Here is a 25,466-nt window from a genome sequence, read left to right on the forward strand (position 1 = left end):
GCAAGAGCAAGAGCAAGAGCAATCATCGAAGGTTGGCAAGGCTATCCTAAAAACTTCATGGGGTCCTCAACACTCTTCCCCGCCGAAGACAAGCTCCGTGAGAAGTCTGACTATCACGGATGGAAGATGTCTCTCAATCTGACTTTAGAAGATCAAGAAGTGTTGGACCATGTGAGAGGCAATATTGTTGCGCCTACATCAAATTCATCTGCTACTACCAGAAGCAAGTGGACCAAGGGAGAAGTCAAAGCAAAGAAGATCATTCAGGACTCTATTAACAAGCGCCTGGTGGCCTATGTTTCCAAGCTGACCACCTCCAAGGAAATCTACGATAGACTGGTGAGTTTATTTAAAGTTAATGATGCAAATCAAGTTTTGTTCCTTAGAAATAAGCTGAAGGAAATTAAGAAGGGCAAAGATGAGAGTATGCAAGCATATTTCTTAAGGATCACCGAGATCAAGAATGATCTCCTATCTATTGGGGAAGTAGTTCCTGATAGGGAAATGACTATCACAACTCTTGGAGGACTGCCACCTGAGTGGTATATATTCAGGACTACTCTTCTTAACAATAATGTCATCCCAGGATTTGAAGAATTGATGGCTAGATGTATTCAAGAAGAAACAAGGATGGAAGAGCAAGAAATACCCGCACTTGAAGGGAATCCCTTTGCTTTTTCTTATCATGCTAAAAGAAGAAATAATTCTGCGGCTAAATCCAATGGAAAGGTTGGACTGAAGGGTGGAAGAAAAGGACGATGTTACAATTGCAACAAAATGGGCCACTATCCGAGGGAGTGCCCTGATAAAAGAGACTCACACCATGACGATGACCAAAATCACTCTCAAGGCAATCAAAGGAATGGCAGGTCCAATGGCAGAGGTAAAAGAAATGCCGGAAATCAAGGAAGAGGACAACCCTTCAAGAAAGCAAGAAACTCCAGGTATGAATCTAACGTTGTTAACAATAAGCAAGATGAATATTGTCTACCAGCGACACTCTCTACTACTGCTCCCCCAGACTCGCTGGGAAATTGGCTTATTGATAGTGGTGCCTCAAGGCACTTCACTGGTTATAAAGAAGCTCTCTCTAATCTAATAGAGAAGGAGACCAACTTGGAAATTGTTCTTGGGGACAACGCAAAATATCCCGTGAAAGGTGTAGGGAATGTCACTCTTAAATTGATTCAGGGTAATACAATTCATTTGTAAGAAGTCCTATATGTACCTGATCTCAAAAAGAACCTGGTCTCTGTTTCAGCAATCAAAGACAAAGGCTACAAGGTGACCTTCATCGATGGCAAAGTACATGTATGGAAAAAGAATTTTAAGGAAGCTTTCACTCTTGGGTTTCGAGTCGATTGATTATATTAGGGCGGAGGAAGTCCGCTGGGTGTCATGTCTTATGACACATCACTTTAGTCCGAACTATGGCATCGGAGGTTCGCTCACCTTCATTATAAAGCTCTACCCAATTTAAGACAAATGGTGACAGGGATGCCCGAGTTCCGAGTAGAACAAGAAGGTGTATATCCTAGATGTGCCAAAGGGAAGCTCAAAAGGGGACCATTCCCCTCAAGCCAAAGCAAGAGCTCCGATATATTGCAGCTGGTTCACTCAGACATATCTGGTATGATGATTGTGAACTCCTTGGGAGGATATTTATATTACCTCACTTTTACAGATGATTATTCTCGCAAGACTTGGATATACTTCTTGAAAAAGAGGGATGAAGTGTTCACTTGGTTTCGTCACTTCAAAGCCTTGCCTTGATTGAGAATCAAACCGAAAAGAAGATCAAGATCTTAAGGACTGATAATGGGACTGAGTATGAATCCAATGAGTTCCATGACTTTTGCAAAGAGGTTGGCATTAAGAGGGAGACTACAACACCATATACTCCCGAGCAGAATGGTGTGGCAGAAAGGAAGAATCGTAGGATTGTGGAAGCTGTCTGTGCTATGCTCCATGATCAAAGACTTCCGAAGTTTCTATGGGCCGAAGCTACGAATACTGCCATATATGTGCAAAACTGATGCCCTCATCAAACATTGGGTTCCAAGACTCCCGAAGAGATGTTCACTGGTAAGAAACCTGACGTATCTCATTTTAGAATTTTTGGAAGTCTTGTATACTTGCATGTGTCGAAGGAGAAAATGAATAAATTGGGTGCATCTGGAAAGAAAGGAATCTTCGTGGGCTATAGCGAAAATACAAAGGGCTATAGAATCTATGTGGTTGGTCAAAGGGAAATCGAGATTAGCCTTGATGTCACCTTTGACGAAGATATGGCTCTTAGCAAAGTTAACAATCTTCCTACTCAAAGGGGATTTAAAGAAGCTGACACGAGGGAACCGAAGGAAAAGGAAGATGAGACGATGCCCGATGTGGAAGAACCTATGGATCCTATTGATCCCCCTCCACAAGAGCCTTCCTCTTCTAGGAAAAGGCCTTCATGGATTAAGGGTACACTTGATGCTGAAGGACACATTGCACTCAGAGGGACTTTCCGGGAAAATAAGAATCTGACCAAGTATCAGGGATACTTGACCATCATGAGCACGATCATCCAAAATGAGCCTTCATCATTTGCAGAAGCTGTCAAGCATCAAGTATGGAAGGATGCTATGACTGAGGAATATGAGTCCATCATGAAAACGATGTTTGGGATGATGACAAAGCAGTTGTCACTTTGAAATGGCTTTACAAGATAAAGCATGCAGTTGATGGAAGTGCTGAAAAGTATAAGGCTCGTTTTGTTGCTCGTGGCTTATCTCAGAAGGAAGGTAAGACTATGACGAGATATTTGCACCTGTTGCCCGATATACTACCATCTGCTCGATCATAGCCTTTGCTGCTTCGCAAGGATGGAACCTACATCAGGTGAATGTCAAGATCGCGTTCTTGCATGGTTGGATCAAAGATGAAATCTATGTGGAACAACCTGAAGGATTTGAGATTCATGATCAGGAATCTCGTGTGTGCAGGTTGAAGAAAGCCCTCTACGGGCTGAAGCAAGCACCCCGAGCGTGGTATGAGGATCGATAGCTACCTGAAGAAGAAAAAGCAAATTGTTCATTTCTCTCTCCTAGGGTTTTGAAGGTAATTTGAGCTTATATACTGCCATGGACACCCTTTGGGAAAGGGCATGATCTTATGATCGTGCCCTTTCGCCTAATTTAACTGAAAATTAAATAATAAACCTAATCTAACTAATTTTTTACATAACATTGCCTTCCTCTCAAAAGAATGCTTTGTCCTCAAAGCATAAGTAACAATGGATGTTGTTGAAGAATGATTCATTCTCCCATAAAGCATCTTCTTCGGGTAAGTCCTTCCTCTTGATTAAATATTCCAAGATGACCAAGATCCCACATTTTAAAAGGTCTTGGATTAATCTTGTAATTTCCGTTTTTTGATGATGTGGATATTGGTACGGCTTGATGTTGACGGGGTTTGATCTTGCCTTGACATCTATTGTATGCTCAATTCCCTTATTAGGCGGGATCTTCATAGGTAGGTCTTGAATTACTTCTTCATGCTTCCGAATCAAATCTTGTATCTCTGGTGCCTCTTCTCTGGTCATATTTGTAGATAATATTTCTAATTGGTGACATTGTACTACATAAGCAGGTGCTCCTTTTCGACTCAGCTTCATCATCTGAGATGATGATACAACTTGATTTTCTGGTGCTTGGAATCCGTGTAGTTTGTACTTTTGACCCCCCATTTGAATTTTATAAATTGTACTTGATGGTTAGCGGCAAAAGTACCTAAAGTTCGTATCCATTGGATACCTAAGACTACATCTACTCCTAACAGTACCGTGAAGAACGGAGACTCTAGATTAAAGTCTTGAATTTGCAAATTGACCTTATGGCATTTTCCCACCTTTTCAATCTTCTTACCTTTAGCTACCATCACTTTCATGTTTGGCAAGGGAAATGAAAAGATATTGAGTCTCTTTGCCACGGCTGCATTTAAAAAATTGTGTGCGCTACCTGAGTCGATGAGAACCACTATGTTGTTCTTCTTTATGTGTCCTTTTAACTTTAAAGTCTGAAGTTGTGATATACCTGTCATAGCTGATAATGACACTTGCGGAATACTTCCGTCATCTAATTCTGGTGAGAATTCTGGGGCGTCTTCTTTGTCTTCTATGTCATAATCTTCACTGTTTGAATCATTGGTTGCTTCACAATTATATAGGTTCTTTGGTTCTTTTCCTTTAGCACATCTATGTTTGGGGTCCCACTTCTCACCACAATGTTTACATTTACTCTCTTTTATCCTTTGCATTTCCACATTAGATTTTTCATCTTCACGACGATGTGGTGGAACATATCTTGTATTATTTGAGTCCACATATTGGGGTAACCTTCGTCTTACATAAGTTTTTTCTGCTTTTGACCAAAATATTGGTTCGGATTTCTTTTCGGTTGTTTTTGCTTTTTGTCTTGCTACTTCTATAGATGTAATATCATGCATCTCAAGTTCTGCTTGTAAATGGGTTTTGAGTCCCGAGATGTATGACTGAATTAGACGATATTCTGATAACCCAGGTACTCGTGTTACTAAGGTCTCCCATTCTTGAGTGTATTCGTCCACACTTCCTTTTTGTCGTAATTTGATGAGTTTTGAAAAGAACTCTTCTTCCTTTACACCTTGGAATCTTTTGAAGAATGCATCTTTAAATTTCCTCCAGCTAATGACGTGTGTTGTCTTTTTCCACCACATATACCAGTTATATGCTTCTCCCTCCATTTTCATGGATGCATGCCTGAGCTTTTCGTCATCGTCATTGATGTCATATATCTCAAAGTATTCTTATGCTTTATTTATCCATGCAACATTGTTTTTTTCGTTTCCATCGAATTTAGGCATCTCAACTTTGGCCCTTTGTTGGTATGTTGCTAATGGTTGAGCAAAAAAAGGGTGTTGATTGGCAAAGTTATCCCAGAGTTGCTTGTTTGTAAAGGCTGTGTTACTCGCTTCTTGGTGGGGTGTCGCTGATTTTTTGGGGATTCAACTTTTTCATGAGAGTCTGTTGACTTTGTTGAATCTGACGAGATGTGTTCTTGATTCTCTTCACCTTCTTTTAGTAGTTGTTCGGGTGTACAATTCGACCTTTTACACAAAATTTTCAGCGTTGTTAAGACCTCTCTGATGCCTGCTTCTGTTTGGACACGGTAATTTTCCATCTTTGTTTCTATTCGATTTGTCGTTCGTGAAGATTTTTGATTTCATCAACTTGCTTCCCAAGCTTGATCTGAAATTCATTGAATCTTTTATTGACCTCGTCGTGGTTGTTATTTATCTTATGCTCCGAATCCAACAATTTTTTCTGGAAGTCTGCCATTGTCATTGTCGACATTGAGCGAGTTTGCGGAGGTGTGTATTTATCTGCTAGCTTAATTTTTTTTTAAATAATTAAATCAAATTAATTATATGACATAAGTTTTTTTTTTTTTTTTTTGTAATTAATTAAATTAAATTATATATATAACTTTTAATTAATTAAATTCAATTTAATTAATTAAATTAACTTTTTTTTTTATATATAATTTTTAATTAATTAAAATAAAATAAATTTAATTCATTAAATTATATGTATTATATATAATATATATATATATATTATGTCACGTTATATATATATTATATTATATATATATATATATATATGTTATATGTATTATATGTCACCACGTCCAACAGGTCTATGCTGACCGTCACGTCCCGCAGCGATTAACTCTTCCAGCGGACAGTTTAATAGAAGATTTCAAGCGGAAATCACCGCAGAGCCACCACAATGGACGGGGAACACAACGTTGCGGCGGATTGGATAACCGGCAGTTGGACGCAGCAGATTGCTGATGGATGCGGTTTAGCGAGCACACCCGGATCTGAGGCAGCGGCACGATAATGTATATGGACGCGGATAGGGAGGAACGACGCTGGTAGTGAGACGGCAACAACGAAGGGACGGGGTGACGGTGGGTGTAGAGGGATAGACACTGACGGTGGTTGTGGACAGGTGTTGAGAGCAGCGAATGGGAGGGCGTGTGCGTGTGGGAATCGAGATTCGCAGCAGATGAATATAGCCTGAGGAGCGAACGCGCTCTGATACCAATGAAGCAGAAAACTTTTGATACGCAGAATTATGTGTATAAATATTGTATTAAAAAAATAAATAGATAGATGATGGTGATTACAAATGGGGTTCCTGGCTTATATACTGCCATGGACACCCTTTGTGAAAGGGCATGATCTTATGATCGTGCCCTTTTGCCTAATTTAAGGGAAAGGGCATGATATTCTGTTATTTTTTACATAACAGAGTATGGATTAATGTATTTCATTATTTAATTCAAATATGTATTTATTATTGTATTTATGTTTTCATTATAGAATATGAATTTGATATATATATACAAATATATATATTTTAAAGGAAAAAAATTATATACCCCGACGTCCCCCCGTCCCCCCTAAATTTCCCTAAAATTTGAGGATACTCCCACACGTCCCCTTTGTGCGTCTCCCCGTCCCGGAGTCTTGGTGGAACATTGGTTCAAAGCCTTGGTGGAGAACCAGATAGGAAGGAAGGTCAAAGCGCTGGGATCAGATAATAGTGGGGAGTACATCTTCAATTCCCTCAAGGCTTTGTGTGCCAAGGAGGGCATTAAGAGGGAGCTCACCACACCTTATAACCCTCAGCAAAGTGGGGTGGCAAAGCACAAGAACCAAAGTATTTTTGAAGTAGTTAAGGGCATGTTGCATGACTAGGGACTACCATTATTTCTTTAGGTAGAGGCATGCAACACTGCAGTCTTTTTGTAGAACAGGAGTTCATATAAGGTGCTTGGACAAGTTACACCAGAGGAGGCATTCACCGGCAAGAAGCCATAGGTTTCTCACTTATGGATTTTTGGTAGTTTGGTTTACTGCCATGTGCCTATAGAGAGCTAGAATAAGTTGTAGCCTATAGTAGAAAAGGGCATTTTCGTGGGCTATAGTGAGATATCCAAGGCGTACAAGGTGTACATACCAACATTGAAGAAGACAATTATTAGGCGTGATGTCAAGTTTGAGGAGGAAAGGGCTCTTAGGAAATCCTTAGAGCATGAGCAAGCTACAACACAGGTGGAGGAGCTGCTGGGTCCTAAGCAGGAGGCTTAGCTAGCTACACAGACCACATCACAGCGAATTGTTGGGTAGGTCGTACAACAGTTAGATGAGGAGGAAACACAAGAACAAGAGGAGAGAGACGATCAAGAAGGGCCCACTCTAGTATTTACTATTGACTCCTAGCACAAGCAAAAGAAAGCTGAGGTGGGCTGATCAGTTAATTAAAGACTCTAAGACAAGGTTGGGGCAACTAGCTCTACATTCAGGGAGAGCAAACAACCAAAAAGATATAGGCTATATGGCATTGATCACTGAGTCCTTAGACTCAGAGCCTTCTTTCTACAAGGAGGTAGTTTCTCAGCAGGTTTGGGAGGTAGTTTCTCAGCAGGTTTGGCGTGATGCTATGCTGGAGGAGTACTCTTCCATCATGCAAAATGATGTCTGGGAGATTGTGCCAAGGCTGGAGGGCAGCTCTATGATTGGATCCTGGTGGGTGTACAAGATTAAGCACGGAGCTGAAGGGAGCGTGGAGATGTACAAGGCTAGATTCATAGCCAAAGGATTCTCTCAGGTGGAGGGAATTGATTACGACAAGACTTTTGCACATGTGGCTCACTATTTGTCGATTAGGAGCAATTTAGCACTTGCAGTGCAAATGGGGTGGAAGATCCACCAAACGGACATGAACACTGCCTTCCTTAACGATGTGGTTGAGGAAGAGATTTACATAGAGCAACCAAAGGGGTTTGATGCACATAGCAGGGAGACACGTGTGTGCAAAGTCTCAAGAGAGCTCTATATGGGCTCAAGTAGGCCTTGCGAGCGTGGTACTCTCACATTTACATCTATCTTCGGGGGCTGGGTGTAAGAGATTTACATAGAGCAACCAAAGGGGTTTGATGCACATAGCAGGGAGACACGTGTGTGCAAAGTCTCAAGAGAGCTCTATATGGGCTCAAGTAGGCCTTGCGAGCGTGGTACTCTCACATTTACATCTATCTTCGGGGGCTGGGTGTCACCAAGATTGAAGCTGACCCTAACCTATACTACATTGTGGTTGGGGTGCAACCTCTCATTCTTGTGTTGTACGTAGACAACCTCATATTGATAGGGAACAAGAAGCTCATTAGTGACTACAAGAAGGATCTTGCGATAGAGTTTGATATGAAGGATATAGGGCTTATGCACTATTTCCTTGGGTTGGAGGTGTGAAAGGATGGTGGACAAATTTTCTTGGGATAGGGAAAGTACGCTCTGGAGATTCTCAAGAGGTTCTGCATGCAGGGATTGCAAGCCCATGCCCACGCCTCTAGTGGAAAACTGGAGGAAGGTAGACGCTAGCAGAGCAAAGCGAGTTGATACCACATTTTACAAACAATTGATTGGGTTGTTGATGTATCTTGTGAACATGCGACCTGGCATTTGCTATGCAGTGAACCAGTTGAGCCAGTTCATGGTTGAACCTATTAGAGTGCACTGGGTTGTTTCCAAACATATCCTTTGGTACCTCAGAGGCACAATGTGAATGGATTATGGTTTGTTGTACAAATAGGTTGATGGAGTGAAGTTGGAAGGCTTCATAGACACAGTTTGGGAAGGGGGTTCCACAGACAGGAAGAGTACTCCAGGTTGCACCTTTAGGGTTGGGTCAATAGTTGTTTCTTGGTTCAACAGGAAGCAGGGATCAGTGGCATTGAGCTCAACTGAGGTTGAATACATGTCTGTTAGCCTGGCAATTTGTGAGGCTATATGGTTGAGGAAGTTGTTTGTTGGGATTTTTAGTCAGAGGTTTGAGCCTACAACATACACTGTGACTATTAGAGGTGCATTAAGCTCTCTAACAATCTAGTGTTCCATGACCTCTCCAAGCACATTGAGATCTAATACCACCATATCAGAGATTGTGTTTAGAGGGGCAAGATCAGACTTCAATACATTTCTACAATAGAGTAGACAATGGACATATTGACCAAAAATTTGCCTAGAGGGAGCTTTGTCTATTTCAGGGATAAACTGGGTTTAGTTATAAACACCTTCGTCTCTAAGAGGGAGTATTAAATGGGGTTAGAGGAGGAAGGGTTCAACCAAAGTTAGAGGTGTGCTAACTTTGGCAGGGGTACCCACACGTCAACCAAGGTACAATTATGCTTTTTTTTAATTATTCCTTGACTTAGGAAAATTTACATTTTCCTATAGTCAAGAATTATAATGATCTCGACCATCTAGGGAGACTTAATCTCAGCCCTTTGTGGTAATGGTGGGCCCAAGTCAATTTCTATGAGGGAAAAATAGTGTGCTCACTTGGTTCATTAATGCACTAGAGATTTGGTGGCTAAAGGCAACGGGAAGAGAACACTTCAAACTAGGGTTTCAATGAACTAGGGGTTCAGATCAACAAGACCAAGGGAGAAAAGAGAGGCAGATAACCTCATTATCACTTCCATCCATCATCATCTTTAGCCAGGCCGCTAGCATCAGTGCACGAAGGCCGTGAGGAGACTAGGGTAGTCAGGGCGCGTTGAAGAAGTTGAAGAGGATTAGGGAAGTTTCCCACCTCATTGTAATCAATTTCTGAATATTACTATAGCTGAAGCAATGTAATAAGCCACCAATAAAAAGCCACCAAGTTTGCAGGTTTTCCCCAATCAGGGGTTTCTAGGGTAAAATTTGTTGTGTTCATTTTTATGTTGCTTTCATTTGTTCATTATTTTCCACTGCATGCTAGTTAGTTAACTCAATATATTTGTGGATTGAAGTTAAAGTTCAATTTTCAGCTCTTTGCTTAACATAATTCACAAATTAGATTGCTGAGTTTTAGGAAAATCTAACAATATTAATGCAGAGACCTGGATTCCAAACCCTTTGAGTGGGTGCAGATGAGCCCAGTTGCAAAGTCTTAGGTAATTGTGATGGCATAAAAACTCCCCTCATAGTGTGGCAGCTTAGCCAAAGGACGACTGCAGTTACCATTAGCAACATTTCCAAGAAAAAAGTACATGACAAGCCTAAGAGACAGTCTCTTTGTCATTGAGTGCTTGGTTGTAATAATAATAAATGTAATTATGTTATAAATATACATTGTTTTGATATCAAAACGTAGTTTAATAAATATATTAATGTTACCTTTGAGCATTTCCAAGAAAAGAGTACAAGACAGGCCTAAGAGATAGTCTCTTTATCGAGTGCTTGGATGTAATAATCAATGTTCCACCAAGACTCTGGGACGGAGAGACGCGGGTGCAGGGAGACGCACAAGGGGGACATGTGGGAGTACCCTCAAATTTTAGGGAAATTTAGGGGGGACAGGGGGACGTCGGGGTATATATATATTTTTTCTTTTTTAATATATATATATATATATCTATATATATATATATATCAAATTCATATTCAATAATGAAAGCATAAATACAATGATACATACATAATTGAATTAAATAATGAAATACATTGATCCATACGCATCATCCTTACTAATACATACATGATTCATCCATAGATCACAAGATTCAATAATGAAATATTCCAATCCATATTCATTATTCATTATTCACCATTCTAGAATCTACATTGATTTAAAAATTAAATTCATCATTCATCATTCTAGATTCTAAATTGATTTAATTTTAGAATTCATCATTCATCATTCTAGAATCTAATTAGTACTAAGCGAAATAGACTATAATAGATACTGAAATCTGAATACTAGAATAGTAAATTGATATAACTAAAACTCAAAAACAGTGGAGTGATAAGTCTAAAAGTCATTTTAAAGTACAAAGAGGGCTTGGTGCTCTTGATTAAATACTAATCCCATACCCTTGTACATGACAAAATGCAATGGAAACATTGCAATTCATCGAATCCTGAATTCCTGAAAAACTGTTAAGTTTGCTGGATTTTGAGTGAGATCTTAAATTCTACTTTCTCCATATGAAATCCAATGAGGTCGGAACCACTCTCAAACATCCCGAGTCATTTCATGGTAATGCTAAAAATTTAAGTAAAAGGATGAAAATGAAAGATAAAGGAAAATGTCACTTTTACTTAAAGAATTCAACGCTACCATGAATTGCATAGCATTAGTAGGGAAATATAGTCAAATACTAGGTTTTCCCTGTCATAAATTATTGTTTAAAAGCAAATTTAATGGGGGACACATAGCCCATATTGAGGGGAGACGCCCAGGAGTCCCCCTTTTGGGGAGTCGTGCCCCCCACACTGGGGAAACGACCCCCCTTGTGTCTCTCTGCGTTTCCCCAAAAGGGGGACGTGGGAAACGTTTCCCCAGACGTCCCCCCGTCCCGGGTGCGAGGGGTGCGTGCACCCGACCCCAGGGGACGCGTCCCCGTGGAACACTGGTAATAATAATAATGAATGTAATAATGTTATAAATATACATCAATATTTTGATATCAAAAATTAGATTAATAAGTATATTCATGTCACCCTAGCATCAAGTCTGTCAAATCAAGATCAATTCATTTGGTGGGAGAGGGTAGATCTACTTATTAAGATCATGGACCCTATCATTTCTTTGCTACGATTTGTAGATACAGATACAGACCAACCCATCCTAGGAGAGGTTTATGAGGGATGCGATTCCATGATTGAGTCTGTGAGGAGCATTATTTTACAGAGAGAGTGCCTTGAGTATGAGACATCATCAGAGGCCTTTTCACCAACATACATGATATTCTTTTCAGCAGATGGGACAAGAATTGCATATCTTTGCATTGTTTGGCTCACTTATTGAACCCAAAATGCTACAACCATGAGTGGTTGAATGGTGGACCTTCCCACAGATTCCCTCCTCACATGGATGGTGAAATTTCACAGGGGAGGAAGGATGAATTGAGGCAGATTTTTCAGGATAAAGCATCCCTTGATGAGTTGGAGGATGCCTTTGCAGAGTTTTCCACTAACACTGGTCGATTTGTAGGATATGATGTGATTAGAGACAGGTGGGCTAAGAAGCTCTATTCTTGGTGGGAAACTCATGGGGCAACAAGCCCTCCTCTACAACAGTTAGCCACGAGGCTCCTCTCTCAGGTGCCTTCATCCTCTTGTTGCGAGAAGAATTGAATCACGTATTGGAATTTGTATAGTGTCCAGAAGAGCAGGCTTGAGCAGTCTAGGGCAAAGACAATGGTGTATGTGCACACCAACCTTCGTCTTATTTACAGGGAGAGGGATGAGTGGTTGAAGGGAAAGACAAAGATGTGGATGTCTTTCTTGATGATATGGGTTTGGACAGCAGTGTCGAGTTGGCGTTGGCCAACTTGGATCTTAATGAACCAGTGCTAGAGCCTGTCACTTTTGATGATGGTGACACTGATTTTGATGATGATGATTGATGACTCATGAGCTACCTACTGCCTTGTACTTGTAGTTGTTTTCATTTTGTATTTGCTATTTCTATTTGCCATTGGCATTGCTACTACCTATGTAACACATTTTGATTTTGATGACTTGATGAGAAAACTACATTTTCTTGCCTTTCTCCTATTGGATCATTGATGGATCTGTCGCAATTGTATTTGTACGCATACTGTTACTTTGTAAAACTTACATCTAGATGAAGATCTATGTTTGAATCAATGAATTTGTATCATGAATGAGAATTTGTGTAAGAAATATCTAATTTTTAATATATATATATATATAGAAAGAGAGAGAGAGAGAGTTTTTAATAAAATAATATATAACGTGTCTTAACGTGCCCGTGTCAGACACTCGAATCCTCGTGTCTTACATGTCCCATGTTCCTGTGTGAGGTGACTTAGGTTGAAAGGGTCCAGGTAGGCTAGGGACCATTATAAATATGTTTTATTTCATTAGAATAAAACCATTACACTTTGCAGATTCATGTTTATTTGTGGAAATTTTGCATGTGCAATTTGGCTGCAATTTGATATGCTCTGTTTGTGTAAATATGACTAGAAATCATCTTTAGTAAGACTAAATGGGGTGTTTCATGATATCACATCCTAGAAAATGTTGTTATTGCTTATAACAAAGTAGTATTACAATCAATTCTGCATTTATAACCATAAACAGGAAAAAATTAAAAATAGATGGAGGACAAAGTAGGAATACTTAATAGGCTTGCATGTTTAGTAACAGTTTCCAGAATTGTTCATGTTTTTTGTTTAAAGGCTGCTCATTTCAATGGATTAGGAATTGTTGTTATGAGTTTTCTAATAGAACTTCAATGAAAGTAAAGTTCCCAAAGTGACTGATTGATGAAAATTGGATTGAAGGGTCAAGCTCAGAAATTTCGACGTTTTATGATCTACGTTCATGCAAAAGGCATGATAGTGGATGATGAATATGTAATTATGGGCTCTGCGAATATCAATGAACGCTCTCTAGATGGTTCAAGAGATACAGAGATTGCTATGGGTTCCTACCAACCTCACCATACATGGGCTGGAAAACAACGTCACCCACATGGCCAGGTTTGTTAGACTAGTTTTTCCTTGTTGCACCAAATAATACTTTTGTTGATTGTGGATTGCTGATTGTTTTAAACTGATATTGATGTGAAATTCTGAAGATTGACCAGATTCAGCTATTATTATGAATGCTCCTAAATTTTCATTATGATTTCTTAGAAAATTGAGAAGAGGAAATTTATGTTTGACTTAAATTGCAATATTTGACAAATGCAAGGTGGTGGCTGGTGACAACCATAACAGCATGATGTTCATTTTCAGTTGCAAAATAATACCAAACTCTCTTTAGAGTCCTACCAATTTTGAAAGCTAGGTCTTCTATCAACATTGACACGATTAAAGTTTCATTCTTATGATTTCTGTTGCATCTAGATTGATGTCATTGCCCAACTAAAATGGCTCTAAGAGTTATAAAGCTTTGTATTTGATGGTACAATACCAATATATGGAATATCATACATAGATGTGTCAGTCATTTTATGGTCTCTATTTTGTCTAATCACTTTCAAGCATGCTTTCCAAGTTTCCACTTTAAATGTTGGGCACAGAAACTACCAATCACGGTTACCAACAATTCTTACTTGATTCTTTCAATAAGCACGTGGAAAAGTGATGTGTGGTTTACACATTTTCGTAATGGACATCTTTAACAATCATGTATATCCATCCATAATGGATATGTTTTTCCGATAATACGAGTCTCAGTTTAATCATCTCTGGTTTGCCACTGTAATAATTTATCGGCCTGCATTCAGGGCCAGTTCAGACCAAATTGGGCATTTCCCGTGTGGGGCCAATTTTGCTTGGAAAACCCCCAGAACCAGTCTAAGTGGCCGGTTTAGCCAGTTTCTGTCTAGTCCCAATAACATTGGTCTGTACTATAATCTATGTTTATCTGGTATGACCACAAGGTAACATCTTCAAATAATATAGTCTTATGGTCAGATATTGTAAACAACGTACGAAAGTGTTGACTTAAATATAATATTGTCATATCATGATCCAAGAATTTAATGATGGGATCAAGTTATTTGAACTTTTCTTAAAGTTTTAATCAATAGATCATTGGTTGAATTGGTGTTCGTTATCAAAGCACCCTTTGACTTTGGTAGTTGATATATATGATGCATGATAGCTTAAAGATATGAATTATATGTAACTACTTCCCATGATATATAAGTAACACACACACGTATGAGTGAATGTGATATGTTGTGGTTCAGTAGCATTTAAGTGTTGGGAGTTCATTTCCTAATGTTTTCTCTAGAAAAATTATCATGTTTGAGTTGTCACTTAATCTTGTATGAGAGGTTTCCGTTGATTTGGGGTAGCATCGTATGTGCTCTAGCCACGAAATTTGGTGGAGAGGCTAAGGCACATGAGATTACCAATACCCAGAAAGGGTTTGGGCAGATTCTAAATAGTTTGGGAGATATTAAAATAATTATTACTTTTAATGGAGTCCCTAAGTCTAAACTTAGATAAAATAAAATATTAATGTGAATTAATATAAAAAGAAAATAAAATATTAATGTGAATTAATATAAAACTGTGTTAGAATGGTCCAAAAGTCATGGATCAAGCCAGATCTAATCTTAGCCGTTGATTAGAGATTCCATTAAGGCCGTTGATTTGTCAACGAGAAAAGTATAAGAGGAGGCTTGAGGGTCACTTGGAGAACACACCATGTTGATCAAGATTTCAACTTTCTGGGGTAGGGTTTGCTGAGGAAGTCAAGAGAGTGATCAGAGTTGCAGCTGAGGGGCAGTGAATATAGAAGCAAAGAGGGCAGACGCCGGAACAGCCGGGAAAGCTGACGTAGAGGGCAGAAGTCGGAACTGGTGGGAACAACCGGAACTGCTGGAATAGCCAGGAACGCTGACACAGAGGGCAAAAGCCGGAATTGCCGGGAATCGCTGGAATAGCCTGGAAAAATGACGCAAAGGGCAGAAGCTGGAACTGTCGGGAACAACTGGAACTGCCGGAACAGCCGGGAAAGCTGATGCAGAGGGCAGAAGCCGGAACTGTCAGAACAGTCGGGAAAGCTGATGCAGAGGGCAAACGCTGGAACTGTCGGAACAGCCGGGAACAACCAGAATTGCCGGGAACTGCCAAAACTGCCGAGAAAGTTGACGCAGAGGGCAGAAGAGGCTGACGCAGTCCCTAGAGGCTGGCGTTTGGGTTTTTTGTGGGGCAGATTGGAGCTGAGGAGCTGCTAGAGTGTTTATTTGGGGTTTTAACAGGAGCATCTGTCTCCGAAGGAGAGGTACTACTGCCGAGATTATTCTCTATTGGGTGAGCTGGTTTTGGTGCCCAGATTGTATTCAAAAACTGCATAATAATAAAACCCTCATATAGCTGCACCGATTTTCCCGCATTGGGTTTTTTTGGGGACATTGGTCCAAAAACAACAGTGTCACTTGTGTGCTTGTTTTGTTTCCTTCAGTTGATGATCTGTAATGTGTTGAGCATGTACTTGTAGTTATTTCCAGTATTTACGTGGTAAATAACTTGTTAATTAACAGAACAAGTAGGTAGGAATAAATCAAAAAGTACATGAAGGGTTTCTAACGGGTTAGATTTAGAAATTCCAACATGGTATCAAAGCGTGGTTGCAGATCACAGGAGAACTGAGGACATCAGCCGAGCAAGAGCAGGAATAGCAGAAAACCGCTGTCCCGAGTGACAGAAGTTGTTCCTAGCAGAGTAGCAGCAAGGAAGGGGTGACAGTGGCTGCGTCATCAAGATTGAGCCAAGAAGAGGCTGAGGGATGCAAAGACAGGCTCACGCAGAGGCCAGGAGGGCTGACGCAGTTGGCTGAGGAAGCTGATTTGTTGGTGCCAGGATTGCGCAGAGCCTAGGAGCTCTAACCTTCAGTTTGCTGAGGTTTAGGAGGCTGTGGGTAAGTCGCAAAGTGGAGCTGGTGGGGTACTGTAGTCAGAACAATACCTAACAGGGCAAGGCCAAGGTAGAGGGAGTTGCTGCCAAGGCGGATTTCTAGCCAAGGAATCCAGATTAGTGTTGTTGTTGCACAGACGATCAGAGAGGGGCAACTTGACATTGGCAAAAGGATTTCCAGGTGGGAAATCGAGACTCAGAGGGAGTCTAGAAGAGAACTTCCAAACGGGAAGTAGAGAGACTCAGTAGGAGTCGAACCGAGAACTTCCATACGGGAAGTGGAGAGACTCAGCAGGAGTCGAACCGAGAACTTCCAGGCAGGAAGTAGAGAGACTCAGAGGAGTCAACAAGAAGAGTAGAGAGATGGCCATGAATGGGCTGAGGGATCAGGACAGGTTGGATGAGACATCCAACTGTCATCTGGAAGGCCAGGATCCTTTCTGTTCTGTGTGCCATGGATGAGGCATCCAACTGTCATCAGGAATTTTCTGTTCTGTGTGCCATGGAAGAGGCATCCAATTGTCATCTGAAAGGCCAGGATCTTTTCTGTTCTGTGTGCCATGAGTGCTCATGTTCCACTTCAGAAGAAGTGGGGAGACATTGAGCTGTAGTTAGGCGGACTATAGGCAATGAGGGGCAGGATCCTCGAGGTACTCAGCCTCTTGGATTAGACCTTGCTACGCGAGCCCCGAAGAGGAGTAGCAGTACTGGCGATGTTAGTAGAGACGGATGCGGATGGAGCGACAGAGGGAGCTATAGTGCAGGATTCCCAGGACAACGCGAGGTTAGCAGGTTGCAACAGTGTGAGAGGCACGGGAGTGTTGCCCCAGTGCAGGATGGCACAAAGAGGTGTGCAATGGTGTGAGATTCATGGAGTTGTTGTAGCAACGCAAAGGTTGGAGAGGGAGCACTTGTCAGTGACAGAGGGAGCTTCAGCATCGGGAGTGTCTCTAGACTGACAGAGATGTCAAAGTTGGGAAATCAGTTACTTACTTCTCAGTAACTGAGTTGCAGTGCAACGGTTAGCAGTGATGGTGCTATGGGCAACATGATGTAGCATGATGAGAGGGGATGCAGTGCAGACACAGCAGTGGCAGTGGCAGGGCCATGGGCAGCAACACGGATGCAGAGGGAGTTGTCGTACAGATGCAGCAATGGCAGTACGAGATACAATAGTACAGATAATGGGTAACAGGCCTAACATCAGGGACCGATGCCGAATGATCAGAGTAATACTCAGTGAGGAGTATTGCTAGAGCACAGTCCTCGCTAAGAGGGAGTGTTGATTTGGGGTAGCATCGGATGTGCTCTAGCTACGGAATTTGGTGAAGAGGCTAAGGCACATGAGATCTCTAATACACAGAAAGAGTTTGGGCAGATTCTAAAAATTTTGGGAGATATTAAAATAATTAATATTTTTAATGGAGTCCCAAGTCTAAACTTAGGGAAAATAAAATATTAATGTGAATTACTATAAAACTGTGTTAGAATGGTCCAAAAGTCATGGATCAAGTCAAATCTAATCTTAATCGTTGATTAAGGACTTAATCTCAGCCGTTGATTTGTCAACGAGAAAAGTATAAGAGGAGGCTTGAGGGTCACTTGGAGAACACACCGAGTTGATCAAGATTTCGACTTTTTGGGTCAGGGTTTGCTGAGGAAGTCGAGAGAGTGATCAGAGTTGCAGTTGAGGGGCAGTGAATATAGAAGCAGAGAGGGCAGAAGCCGGAATTGCCGGAATAGTCGGGAATGCTGACGCAAAGGGCAGAAGCCGGAACTGCCGGGAAAGCTGACGCAGAGGGCAGAAGCCGGAATTGCTGGGAATAGCCGGAATTGCGGGAACAACCGAGAAAGCTGATGTAGAGGGTAGTAGCCGGCATTGCCAGGAACAACCGGAACTGTCGAGAAAGCTGACACAGAGGGCAGAAGCCGGAACTGTTGGGAATAGCTGGAACTGTCGGAACAGTCGGGAATGCTGACGCAAAGGACAGAAGCCGGAACTATCGGGAACAACCGGAACTGCCGAGAAAGCTAACGCAGAGGGTAGAAGAGGCTGATGCAGTCCGTAGAGGCTGACGCTGGGGTTTTCATGGAGTAGATTGGAGCTGAGGAGTTGCCGGAGTGTTTATCCGGGGTTTCAGCAGGAGCATCTATCTCTGAAGGAGAGGTACTATTGCCGAGATTATTCTCTGTTGGGTGAGCCGGTTTTGGCACCCAGATTGTATTCAGAAACTGCGTAATAATAAAATCCTCAGATAGCTGCACCAGTTTTCCCGCATTGGGTTTTTCCGGGGACATTGATCCAAAAACAACGATGTCACTCGTGTGCTTGTTTTGTTTCCTTCAGTTGATGATCTGTAACGTGTTGAGCATGTACTTGTATTTATTTCTACTATTTACATGGTGAATAACTTGTAAATAAACAGAACAAGTAAGTAGGAATAAATCAGAAAGTACATGAAGGGTTTCTAACGGGTTAGACTTAGAAATTCCAAGTCTCTTTAAAGTTCAAACTCTCCAATTCGCTACAGAAATGTTAGTGGAGCGCAGCCAGCTGGTGGTGAAAGCATCTCGGCATCACCATCATTCTGAGGACCTAAAACATAAAATTAGTTTGGCCCACCAGCAAATGTTTCTTATTCAAAATTTGCTATCTTGTCTTTGCCTGGATCATATTCTGAAGTTGTTCAGGAACCATAAATTATCAACATGGGTATCAGCAATTTTATCCCTTGCTGTTTACATAGAATGTTTGTGTGGATATCGGCTATGGAGTTCTAATTTGTAACTTCACCTAATGGAAGGCTATCTTGTCAATAACATTTTGCATGCAGACAATCTATGGTGGAACTTCTGAATGTAATTGATGGATAATCTAAAGTTATAATTTGATTTGCTAGTGTTGTATCATAAATCAACTCCCTTGGACAACGTAGAACACTAGTGCTAGTTCGTCAAGTACCATCGTATGAAATTATGAATAAGAACGTGATTTTCATACTAGCATATGAAGTACGTGTATAAGTATGCACTCATCTCTACTAATGCCAATGTATGTCACCAAAGTCCAATAGTATTTGTTAAAAAGTTGACAAACCTCCCAACAAATATATCCTTTTGAAGGATACTTGTGCTGAATGCACCACAATAAGTCAGGACTGAGGACCTCGCACATAAAATATGCTTATAGCTATAAACATTGGAAGATAATTTCGGATATTATCACTTCTGGACATTGGAAAACATGTACTAGTTTGTCTGGGTAATGCACTTCTGTTTTTGTGAAGCAGTTAGCCCCCAGAAGTTCGAGTTTCTCAGTTTGTTCCACTGTTTGTCAGTTTCCTTGTTCTTATATAAACTATTTACCAATGTTCGAAATTTCAATGAATTTTCTACACAGAAAAGTATCAAAAACACCGAATAAAATCATTCATGTATGTGGTTTAATGAATAAATATTATCTCCAGCAAGAAGACCTGAGAAGTTAAGGTTCTTTATGTTAATAGAACAGATGTTGATAATGATTCGTGCATCGTTTCTTTTATGGGTACCGCCAGCTAAATCTAGTAACTTCTGTTTTTACAGATTTATGGATACAGGATGTCACTTTGGGCAGAGCATTTGGGGCTTCTTGAGGACTGCTTCAATCATCCACAAAGTCTGGAGTGTGTCCGGAGGGTGAATGAGTTAGCTGAAACGTACTGGCAGCAATTCACAGCAGACGAAGTGATAAAAATGCATGGTCATCTTCTTAAATATCCACTGAAGGTGGAACCAAATGGAAAAGTTGTACCCCTGCCAGGGAATGAGAGCTTCCCTGATGTTGGGGGGAAAATTCTGGGGGCACCTGGCAGTCTTCCTGACACTCTAACTACTTGAGTGTACATTTCGTGTAATACTTTCTTTCACCATGATTATATTGGTCTTTGTACGAAGAGGTTTTGTGGAATGCAATGATTGCCCTTACCACCCAGATGCCTTCGATCTGGTAGGTTGGAAAATCTATCTGGTCAATTGTTTCAATTCATTTCAGGTTTCCATTCTCGTGTAAATTTGGTTCTATGACTAAACTATCAGCAGCCACTGGGACATTAGCCATTATATTAGCTACTGTAAGGGAATGGCCTGGAAATGAATGTCGTTGTTGTATCATATGCACTGGCCTTTGTACAAACTCAGATTTTGATTCATTCATGTAAAACAAAATAAAGTTGGGTCGTACAAACTCAGACTTGATTCATTCATGTAAAAATAAAGCTGCGTGAGTCTATAATTCACATTATATATGGTGTCTCTGTAAATTTTGATTGAACCAAGGAGAAATGTTACAAAATAAACTCTGTGGCTTGGCAGAAGTTTTAGGTGTTTTTTAATACATAAATAAATTCTATGTTTTGTAACTTTTTGATTACATAGCACGGCGTCATTGTTTCTGGTAACATAGGCTTATATGAAATTAACAACAGTTTTAAAGCAGAATAGCCGGCATTGATGACACAGCTTTCTTCCTCAGATATTACTTCTAAACCATCCTATAAACCTGTCTTTAGAATTCTGAGTTTATTAGGTAAACTATGGGATATAAGGTTTAACTTTATGAATTATTAGGTAAACTATGGAATTTAAGGTTTAATTTTTTTGAATTAATTTTTTTTTTTGAAAAGTATGGTTTAGATAAATTATAGTGTTAACCGTAAAAATCAACTTTTTGTCGAGCCATTAAGAAACCAACTCATTCTTCTGATTAGCAAAATGAAATATATCACTACAAAAATACGTTGTATTGCATAACCTTTCTTGTAAGAAAGAAGGAAACTTAATTTTCAAATTTTTAATTACCAAAAAAACATATTTAAATTATATATAAAAAATATATTGTATTGCATGACCATTCTTGTAAGAAAGAAGAAATTTATATAACTGGGGTGAAAAAGAAACTTATAAATTACAAATGGCATCTTTTTTATATCACATACATATTTATATATAAAATGAAATAATATTTTAAGGTCTACGAGACTAAAAATAGTTTATGAGACTACTAGTTTCTTGTTTTTCTCTTTTTGTAATTCAGTCCTTTTCCGATTCAAATTGATGATAAGCTGACCCAACTTTCTAACAGTCCCCTCGCTAAAAAGACAATGCCAAGAAACTGATGCTAATAGGTAGCGAGTTTGAATTTTGAATTAAAGTATAAAAAATATCAAATGCATAGTAAAGTTATCGTATTAAAGAAATTATTGTAGTTAAAAGTTGATTATTTTTAATTTTTTTAAAATAAAAAGCTATAAAAAAGAATTACATGTGTATATTGTATTTTATAAAATTCATAGATTACAATGAATATAAAATTTATGTTCCAGAAATTGTTTTTGCTTTGGGAAAATATTAGCAAATGTGTTTGAAATTCCGTTTGCTTTAAGATTTATAAAATATTTCTAATGAAAAACTTGTGGAGTTTAGTTAAAAATTAATAAAAATCATTTTAAAAAATATTAGATTCAAAGTGAATGGGTTTGGAATCCAAGAAAATTATAATTGAATGATATGGTGGAGAGAGTGGAGGTTTTTTTTTAGGACATAACGGCTTTAAGGCACTTAAGGACAAGTATAAATAAATAAAATATCTGATGGGGAGGTTAGTGAACATAAACAATTTTTTTCTTGTGGAATGGCTAAAAGTGACTTAGTAAAGGCAACAAAGGAGTCACAGTCTAGGATAACAAAGGAGCCATGGTCTAAGGCCACAAAGGAGTTGTCGTTTAGTAAGAAGGCCAAGTTTTTTGTGGTTGTTTGAGGGTAGTTGTAACCTTGTAGATTGTTGTGCAAGAAGACCGCAACTGAAACAAACTTGGTTAGGTTGGTCACAGGCAGCTGCAAGTCTATGTAACAGTTTGAGGATTAGTTAGAAGAAGGCTACAGGATAGGATGAGGTTGAACAAGAGAAAATACATGCAAGCCAAGGGCTAAAAAGAAGCTAACTAAGTGAGTTGAAGGATTGGCATAGTGCTAAAGGAGTAAGCCAAGGGTTTGATTGCAAGGGACAACAAGTTGGCTATGTTGGGTGTGTGTTATATTCTTTCCACAACTAGTCACATGTGTGAGGGGCTCACAGGGGGGGCGTAGCCATCCCCCTGTACGGGGTCTGGGGAAGTGCCCTAGGAAATTTTTTTGAACCCTATATTAGGTGGGCGGACCTACCTATGGTTTTGTGCATGATTTTCACACATGGTTTTGGGCATGATGGTTTTCTGCCCATGGTGTTTATAGATCTGGTCAAGGGAACTATGATTATGTTCTAATTTAGAGTTAATGGATTGAGGTTTATGAATGCGTCGACATGTATATATATGTATTGTAACATTTAAAGGAACATAGTGAAAAATCAACTTGGTAGTCCCGGTTTTGGGATCCAGAGGAAATCTTTGTGTATTTGTTTTGTGTTTTGTGTTTCTTGTCATTGTATATTTTCTGTTTTTTAAGAATTTGTTTGCAGGTAATTTCTGTATAGGGTTAAAGTCTACATTTGGCATCAAAGTTGTTTCGACTTCAAGAGGACACCTTTGCTGCTGAGGGGTTTTGCTCGGGCTTGTGGTAGACTTTGTTCAGTGAGAGATTCGTGAGATCGATTCTCGCGGTGAAAGAAGATGGAAAATAGTGGAAAGATAGAGATCAATAAATTTAATGGTCAAAGTTTTGAGTTGTGGAAGCTCAAGATGGAGGATCTGCTGGTAGATAAAGATCATTGGATCACGGTAGATCCGGGTACTAATCCAACGACAATGTCAGTTGAGGATTGGACGAAGTTGGATCAGAAAGAAAAGAGCACAATATGGTTGTGTATCTCAGATTCAATATTGTTGAATGTATAAGGAGAAGCTACCACGAAGGCTTTATGGGACAAGTTAGAGACTTTGTACCAATCTAAGTCTCTGGTGAATAAATCATTCCTACGGAAAAAGTTGTATAACTTGAGGATGAAGTATGGAGACTTGATGACAGAGCATCTGAACGCCTTTAACACTGTGGTAAGCCAGTTGTTATTTGTTGATATACAAATTTCAGATGAAGATAATTGCATCAGTTTCCTGTGTTCTCTACCAGATTCGTGGGATACTCTAGTTGTTGTAATAGGTAGCAATGCAACTACCTTGAAGTTTGACGAAATAGTCTCATCCTTGTTGTCGAAGGAGATGAGACAAAAAAATATGGAGGGTCTGAATGAAGATTCCTTGTTTGTACGAGGTCGGTCCCAGAATAGAAATAAATAAGTCCTCAAGTGAGAGATCTAAATTTAGAGGGAGATCTAAGTCTCCAGGAAACCCTGTAAAGGTGTGCTGGAAATGAGAAAAGGAAATACACTTCAAAAAGGATTGTAGATCTAAAGCTCCTGAGAAAGGAAAGAGATCTGATAATGCTCCTTATGTAGAGGCAAAATCACCTCAGATGAAGGTGGGGGTGTGTAGTTGGCTTCTTCTTCAAGTACACATGTAAATCACGAGGCGTGGTTGATTGACTTAGGTGCATCCTTTCACTTCACTCCCTATGGGAGTAGTTCCGCAATTATGAGAAATGTGATGTTGGTGATGTCTTCTTAGGAGATTATTGGAAGGCTAGAATCATCAAATGTAAAAAAGTCAAGCTAAAGTTGCAAGGTGGAAGGATTAGAACACTTCCAGGTGTTCTGCATATTCCTGCATTGGTCATAAATCCAATTTTTGTAAGCAAGATAGATGATGCAGGTGTAAAAATAGTGTTTGAGAAAGATACCTACAAGATGGTTCGGGGAGCACTGGTATTGATGTAGGGAGTTCAGATTGGAACTTTGTACAAGCTTATGGGTAGTATTGTTATTGATGGGTGCAACAATTCTATGGTTCTTGAAAGTGGAGTAGAAAATCTAGTGCTCTCTGGAGAAAAAACCATGCTATGGCATTAAAGGCTTAGACATATTGGAGAGAAGAGCCTTTGAATACTTCATGGTAATGGTATGGTAGAAGGTATGTCTAATTGCTCTCTGGATTTCGATTTCTGTGAACATTGTGTATATGGGAAGCATAATCGAGTGAGTTACCCCTTTGGTGCTAAGAGGGTGAAAGAAATATTACAGTTTGTGCACAGTGATGTGTTTGGACCTGTGTCGGTTCCATCATTGGGTAAATCTGTGTACTATGTATCATTTATAGATGATTTCTCAAGGAATACATAGATATATTTCCTCAGGAAGAAATCTGAAGTCTTTGACAGGTTTAAAGAATTTAAGGCTCTGGTGGAAAACTAGACAGAGAAGAAGATAAAGGTGATGAGGATAAATAATGGTGGAGAGTTCTGCAAGAAGGAATTTGAAGAGTTTTGTAAGAAGTGTGGTATATCATGACAAAAAACTACTCCATACACACCTTAAAAAACTAGAGTTGCAGAAAGAATGAACAAGACATTGATGGAAAATGTAAGAAGCATGCTCAATGGTGCCAGGTTAGGACAATAATTCTGGGCAGAGGCAGTGGAGACTGCAGGTTACCTGGTTAATAGATCACCTTCATCAGTGTTGGAGGATAAGACTCCACATGAGGTGTAGATTGGTAAGAAACACTCTCTTTCACATCTAAGGGTATTTGGCTGTGATGCATATGTACATGTTTCAAAGGAGAAAAGAACCAAGTTGGATAGTAAACCTAAATGGTGCATCTTTATTGGGTATAAGGATGGTTTAAAAGGTTATAAGCTTTGGAACCCAAAAACAAGGAAGGTTGTGTACAATCGAGATGTGGTGTTTAGAGAGGTGAAAGGTGTTATTAAAGTCATACCAAAATAACTTGAAAAGATAGAGTTTGAGTTAAAGGAGGAAGAATCAGATTGTACAACAGAACATGAATCAGAAGATGAAGAGGCACAAACTCTAGCTGTGAGAAGATCAGTTCGAGAAAGAAAGCAACCAGAAATGTATAGTCCATTTGCGTTATGTTCAAATTTTGCTTT

The 25,466-nt window shown here is 39.7% G+C and overlaps 1 protein-coding gene across 3 annotated transcripts in view; it reads left to right on the forward strand.

The window, feature by feature from the left end:
• The window catches only part of LOC149216949 (phospholipase D delta-like), a 130,931-nt gene extending 110,162 nt beyond the window's left edge, over positions 1-20,769 (forward strand). For 2 of the 3 annotated variants that reach the window (XM_089392864.1, XM_089392863.1), the window contains 2 exons: positions 13,395-13,592; positions 20,073-20,769. In XM_089392864.1, the coding sequence (XP_089248990.1) occupies positions 13,395-13,592; positions 20,073-20,366 (492 nt within the window). In that variant the 3' untranslated portion in view covers positions 20,367-20,769. The remainder of the gene's footprint in view (positions 1-13,394; positions 13,593-20,072) is intronic. The other variant, XM_089392865.1, reaches the window with a different exon arrangement.
• The last annotated feature ends 4,697 nt before the right edge of the window (positions 20,770-25,466 follow it).

Source organism: Pinus tabuliformis, chromosome 1_1 (genome assembly GCF_031772625.1).
Source record: "Pinus tabuliformis cultivar Carrire ecotype Pingquan chromosome 1_1, CPIR1, whole genome shotgun sequence".
Lineage (NCBI taxonomy): Eukaryota > Viridiplantae > Streptophyta > Pinopsida > Pinales > Pinaceae > Pinus > Pinus tabuliformis.